The 6664-nt window shown below is 30.2% G+C and overlaps 2 protein-coding genes across 3 annotated transcripts in view; both read right to left on the reverse strand.

Moving 5' to 3' along the window:
- Positions 1-1132, reverse strand: part of LOC108762238 (flotillin-1) — a 6314-nt gene extending 5182 nt beyond the window's left edge. The window contains exons 1-3 of one of the 2 annotated variants that reach the window (XM_018509149.1): positions 869-1132; positions 375-450; positions 205-295 (exon numbers count right to left, since the gene is read on the reverse strand). In XM_018509149.1, the coding sequence (XP_018364651.1) occupies positions 205-295; positions 375-450; positions 869-920 (219 nt within the window). In that variant the 5' untranslated portion in view covers positions 921-1132. The remainder of the gene's footprint in view (positions 1-204; positions 296-374; positions 451-868) is intronic. The other variant, XM_018509150.1, reaches the window with a different exon arrangement.
- Positions 1133-2258: 1126 nt separating this feature from the next.
- On the reverse strand, positions 2259-4276 carry LOC108762228 (uncharacterized protein C9orf78 homolog). Its single transcript, XM_018509133.1, has 6 exons — positions 4064-4276; positions 3887-3995; positions 3500-3645; positions 2957-3175; positions 2626-2759; positions 2259-2442 (listed from the first exon to the last, which is right to left on the reverse strand). Exons 1-6 carry the CDS (start codon positions 4183-4185, stop codon positions 2279-2281), a joined length of 894 nt encoding a protein of 297 aa, XP_018364635.1. The 5' UTR covers positions 4186-4276; the 3' UTR covers positions 2259-2278.
- Between the last annotated feature and the right edge of the window lie 2388 nt (positions 4277-6664).

Genomic DNA, 6664 nt, shown 5'->3' on the forward strand with positions numbered 1-6664 from the left:
TATATATATATATATATACACACATACATTAATAAAATTTCCAGAATCATTTATTGACTTTATAACTTATCTTTATATGTTATAAAGTCAATCATCTTTATATGAATCATTTTAGATCTAATTTCGGATCATGTATATCAATATATATGTAAATAGATGTAATATCTTGTACACATATATAAAAGTCACTTTTTCTTTAATTACCTGTGCAATACCTGTTACAGATATTGGAACTCCTTGACAGGTGTATACTGTTGGACTCTCAACTTGTAAGGTCATCGTATTTAAAGAAATCCTGTAAAAGCAAAATACGTCTAAACCAAAGAAGGCTTATTGCATGCTGTCTATATATTGAAAACTTATATGACACTCACTTTTGTACTTGTTGCACGAGGGGCCAAACAAACACCCGGCCTCCAGGTACCAAGAGAGGTTTGCTGTAGCAACATCCTGGAAGAGGCAATTAATGTAAAAATAATAGGAGTAGAAAATTGACAATATATATGGAAAATTGCAAGGAAAATGTTTTTGATTCAGTCAATATTAAATTAATATAAATAAAAGAATCGAGCTGCACATAATTTTATATGTATACAATCGAGCGGTATTCGATCATTCGCATATAGCAGACGATAATCTAATACGTTTCTAATGCGATCAAAGCATAACATAGGTGCGGTTGTTCCGAATCGATCCCGCGTTTCCCCACCGCCGTCTCGTAACGCGGATCAATTATCTAGGAGACTCAAGCGCTTCTTCCATTTTTTTTTCTCTTTTTTACGAAAGCAATTAATTCAGGGAAAAATACAAACGCAAAAAATTGAGATATCCGTGTAGCATTCAGAGGAGACTCATTTCACTCCATTACCTGAGACGACGAGAGCCTCGTTCGGGCCGCAAGTGACGAATCCACAACTCATAATTACACGTCAACGTAACTGCGGCCACTATGCGTAAAGATCGTGAGCTTCACGCAGTCGAATGACTGACGTCGACGTGCCTCTCGTACTTAGCAATATAGCGCGTATGCGGCGTATGTATAATGTCAATATATGTATATATACGCGGTAGCGCAAAATCCTCCCCTCTCTCTTGCCGCCACTGCCGCTAGCGTTTTCCTCCTTCCCCTAATGTTGCTCCGGTTGGTCCAGAATGCAGCGCGCATGAGCAAAGCAGAGAGACATGAATAAAGTCAGAAATTTTTTAAGCAGCTTCCACGCGAATTAACGAGATGTGTCTCTTTTTTGAAACCTGACACTTTCATTAAAACTTGACACGTCTGAATGAGAATAAGGAAGATCTCATGCAATGAGCAATTCGGTTATACAATTTGTATTTATTTTTTATGCAGTATTAAGATATACCAATTTGCTACAAAACAAAATAATTTACAAGATATTGTATATTTCAAATACCAAATGTGTATTAGAAAAAAAAATATAAAATACCTCGTAAACTGATTTTTTTATAATTCTATACTTTGATACTTTTATACTTATATGTATCAAATAACTAGGAGAATAATATAATTATATTGTACAATATTAAAAAAAAAATTATATAATTTTATTTTTAAAAAGAGATCTTTAGTCTCTCCGAAGTTACTCCACCTTAAACAAAAGTGTTTTGTCGTCATAAAATTGCTTCTGTACCATATAATTTCTATTAGATAAAATTTTCTCTTATTCTCACAGTTTGGAAGATATTCAAGGTTATAGTTATTGCGTCATCCTGTATAGTAATACTACTATACATAGTATGGCTGTTTGATTTGGGCTGAAAGCTTCATTCTATCTTCCTTCTGCAAGTAATGAATAGTAAAAACAGAATGAAGCTTACAGCTCGTGAGTGAATGCAGTCTACACATATAATAGTTATTACTATATATTATTACTAGAGTAATAATTACTATTTACTATATAGTAATAAAATAATCAATAGCAGTTATATTTCAATACACATATCTTCCCAGTTCTTCACAAAATCTTAAAATTATCAAAAAATATCCATATAAGAAATAGATAAAAAGTATCCAGAATTAGATTGTTATATTTGTTGAAAAACTGTCAATCATCAATAGAATATAAGAGATAGCGAGAGTGAGAACAAATCTCTTTTAAGTCTTTTGAATAATGTATGCAAATGAAAATAAAACTGTGACGTAATACTTCATTGTTCTTTAACTTTGAATTGCAGTTAAAAAAACATCTTATGTTAAAAATTCAACATTTAGATATATCCAAAGAATATTTTTTATAATACAATGATGCAATTTGATTTAAAATCGCCTGAATTGCTTTTTAAATCTCTCATAATGGTAATCGTCCGTTGCTTTCTCTCCGTTGTCTTTTCGCTTTCCTCGGATATCTTCTTTGGTAGTGCATTTTTTCTTATCACCAGACTCCTGCTGTGATTTGTGGAAATCTGAATCTTCTATGTTAACTGAAATTATAATAAATATTTCATTTACAATTTTGTCTAAATATGATGAATTCAAATTTAGAAAAACAAAATGCATGCGACAGTTTAATAATTAATAAGTTTAATTAATTAATAATTGAAGAGTATCATATGTATCATTTCATATAGGATTACGAAAAAGAATAAGAAAAGTAAGAGTCATACATCTGTTGTGCTGCACGAAATTTACAGCCATATTCGTAGGAACAAACTGTGAGGGTCCATCTTTCTTTCTGTGCCTGTCCCAAAGAAGTTTTAGTTTTGCCTCTTCGGTAGCTTCAATATTACGAATTTTAGCTCTAAAAATGAATTGTGTTCATAAAGAAAATATCTACACCTTACACATCTTAAAACTTACATTACAAATTAATTTAATACTAAATAGTTATTATACAGTATAATAACTAACTAATTGAAGTTCCAACTTTGTAGAATTATTTCCATACTTGCAAAATATATTTGTAATTTATATTCTTTATTGTGCAAATATACTCACTCTATGCCAAGATCAACTTCTGGAATACCAGAAAGCATTTGATTTGAAAGCATTTCCTCACTACGATTGGCTGAGCTTTGTCTCAAATGTTCTGGTACCGCGCGCAACGCTGCTTCCTCAGGTGAGCAATAAGATCCTTTTTCATTATTCGCATCATTCGCCGCATCGTTACTATTTTTACTCTTGCGCTTTGACAATTCTTCTTCTATGTACTTGACCCTAATAAAAGTAATGATATAAAATTGGTATTAAACATAAATAAACAAATAACCATTAATATGTTAGCTAAGTAATTATCAACGATGAATATAATAAAGAAGTAAATATTGCCATGCATACATTTCTTCATCTTCGTCACGTTTATTAGTCTCTGCATTAAACTGCGTTCCAATGCCAGTTTCATCTTCTTCGATGTACTTGACCCTAATAAAAGTAATGATATAAAATTGGTATTAAACATAAACAAACAAATAACCATTAATATGTTAGCTAAGTAATTATCAACGATGAATATAATAAAGAAGTAAATATTGCCATGCATACATTTCTTCATCTTCGTCACGTTTATTAGTCTCTGCATTAAACTGCGTTCCAATGCCAGTTTCGTATGCATCGTTTGGCTTATGTTTTGTATTTTTCAGTGCAGCCATATTTACCATTCCTCCAGTTTTCATGTTAAAGGGATCTGACTAAATTAACATTGATCATCTTTCATATTACATATTCTACACTGTGTTTATTGTGTTTAATTTCATTATGCATATATAGGTCCTTTTTTATTCCTATATTCTCTGAACTGGTACAAATGGTACAATAAGTTAAAGTGAAACAAATATAAGTTTGTTTCACTTCAATTTATTGCACCATGTGCATCAGTTCAAAAAATACAGAAATAAAATAGACTTTATGTGTGTATGTATTGTATCTTACTGTTATGGCATCAGATGCAACGTTTTCTCCGAGAGCCAAACCAACAACATCAACACCAGCCGGCCTCTCACGGAGTCTTTGAATGATTTTCATCTCCTCAACCTTTTCCCTGTAATAAGTCTTTTCCTAATCACGTTGCTTATGTTGGGTTAAAAACAAAATATGTACAATCTTTACCTGAGGGACACTTTTTCCTCCTCGCTGTCATTATCATCTGAAAAAACTTGGCGTTTCCTTAAAGATTTCTTGTTCTTTTTCTTAAACTGAATATTAGGCGCTTCATCATCGCCACTGCCCATTTTTTATTATTTAATAAAAAACCTATTTCCTTTCAAGTAAAATCACTATAGACAGGTTAACGTTGACGCAGAGCAACCTGAGCAACGAAAAGTCGCTGTCAATCGGTCGATAAGTCTTCATGAGAAGCACTCGGCCTGATTCCATCCCGAGGAACCGAAGGTAATTGAAGAATCGATATTATCGACAATTAATACAAATTTGCGATTATTAACATAATAATTATTATGTTCAAATATATTAATTCAAATACATTAATTCAAATATATTAATATATTTGAATTATAATACAACAAATACGTAATTATTATAGTCATAATTTTTTATTATATAAATGCTGCATAAATAAATATGCGTACTTGTAATGCTATAATATCTCATATATTGCCTCAAAATTATAATTTTTTTCTTTACAGTTATCATCTCTATATTGATAATCTAACTCGGATAATAACATTAAAATAACAGTTTATTTAAATAAAAATCGAGTATTATTCAGGGTGTGCATCTACGCGTAAATTATAATATTCTACGTTTATGTATAGACAACGTAAACTATTGTATAAGGTGTCATCTACGTAGACATCTATGTTATAGACAAGGACAAACAATCAAATTTCTGATGAAGTGAAGAGGCAAGATTCACGAAACTTATTGGCACACCAATGAGGACAAAGAAATTATGGTTCCTTTTGGTCAAATTTCAATCTTTCAATCTTCAATCTCATTCTTCAATGCGTAGTCTGATTCCGGTCTAAAGGGATTCTAAGCTAGGATCCGTTTTTTATGGCTGAATTAGTCTAAACTTTTGGGAATTAAAGTGAGATAGGTTTAATATTTGGCAAAAGCGAGAAAGAGAATTCTGCAGGAATAAAAAAAACATATAATATTTCGTGTCATCGTACTTTTCTTACGCCGATCTTCTGTTTTGATATAATAAAATATGCGATTAACGTTGGAAATGCTTTAAAAAATGTCGGACGATTATTATTCTGGCAATTAGCGTGCATATTGATCTTAATTAACCGGTTTTCCTCACAAGTTCTGTTATGAGTGAATGAACGCTAAAAGTAATAAAAAGGGAAATTGGCTCCAGAAGACATCGGGAGATGGCAAAGAATTATAGAATGAATAATTTATTATTTGTTTAATATTTTTTTACTTATGAAATTAATATTTTTTCTGCGTACTTTGTAAATTATGTTGCAGCGTATAATTTATATGAGATGTCTCAGACTATCTTTAGATGTTTAAAATATTTAGTAAAATATTTATAACATTTAATATTTATATACAAATAATTTAATCTATTAAATAAATGTTATTGTATATTTTTATATATACTTAATATGATTTTTATAAACGTTAAGTTTCAAAATGAAAATTGGACATTTTGTAATTATTTTTACTTTAAATTTATGTAAAAAATTATAATTTTTGTTTACTTTGTAATTTGAATAAATTTAACATTATCGAATGTGCCATGTATGTGAGAAGTTTTCATATTAAAAAGAGCAATTGACAAAAAAGAATGTCGGTATTTACAATTACTTAGGACTTAGGTGACAAGGATAACTACGAGCATAACGATAGAAGCGGAACAGGAAAGATTATGAGATACACACATAACGTGGCGAAGTGCACTTCTACTACCGCAAGTAAGAATGAGAAGTGGGGGAATCAGTGACGGATTAACATCTGCTGAAGACTCGAAGTATCATACAACATATTTCTTTTTTTTTCTCAAAGTATATAACCTATTTATTTGTGAAAAGATTCGATAAAAATATATGACGCATAAATCATAAAATTTATATACATATAAACTATATGAATTTATATTCCGATAACAAGATATAATAGAGATTGAATTATGTTAAAAAAAAATTTCTTTTAATTTAATTCATGCGCACTTTAATAAGTAATTCATATTAAACAATTTTTTTTCAAAATATTGACTATTTTTCCAGCATTCATTATGTAGATCTCAGATAATGTCGATAGAAAAAATTAATCAATAAAATGTAAAATGTCTGTGTAAGTCTCTACAAATTCTTGGTGCGTTAAATCAATAATTAAACTTTTTGAAAAATATCTAATATATTAAGTGAAAGATGTACATAAAAAAATATACGGTAACAGGAATGTGCCTAAACTAGTAATCTCTCCTCTTTTGTCCAAATGATAAAACGATGGTCAAAGTGCAAAAAAATAAAGCAAGAAGAGAAATTACGCCTAATTCCAAACTGATGAATTATGTATAACAAGATAATGTCTTCATACTTGATGTACATTACAATGTACGCAAAACATTTCCTTTTTAAAGACCTAATTTTAAATAAATTCCTGTTCGAAATCAAGTGATCTAAGATCAGTTTTCTATAAAGATCGAGATAACGTAATTTCCCTTGAGTACCTATTATGGAAATGTTCGGAATGGATTCCGATCGGAATTATTCAATTATTCCTTAGATTTCTATT

The sequence above is a fragment of the Trachymyrmex cornetzi genome, unplaced genomic scaffold (genome assembly GCF_001594075.2).
Source record: "Trachymyrmex cornetzi isolate Tcor2-1 unplaced genomic scaffold, Tcor1.1 scaffold282, whole genome shotgun sequence".
In the NCBI taxonomy this organism is placed as follows: Eukaryota; Metazoa; Arthropoda; class Insecta; order Hymenoptera; family Formicidae; genus Trachymyrmex; species Trachymyrmex cornetzi.

Excerpts from the sequence above, each read along its gene's own strand:
- LOC108762228 (XM_018509133.1), bottom strand. The coding sequence starts at position 4,185 with ATGGGCAGTGGCGATGATGAAGCGCCTAATATTCAGTTTAAGAAAAAG. Across the intron at positions 2,760-2,956 it reads GAAGTTGATCTTGGCATAGA|AGCTAAAATTCGTAATATTG; the intron begins GTGAGTATATTT and ends ATTCATTTTTAG. Across the intron at positions 2,443-2,625 it reads TTTCGTGCAGCACAACAGAT|TTAACATAGAAGATTCAGAT; the intron begins GTATGACTCTTA and ends TTATAATTTCAG.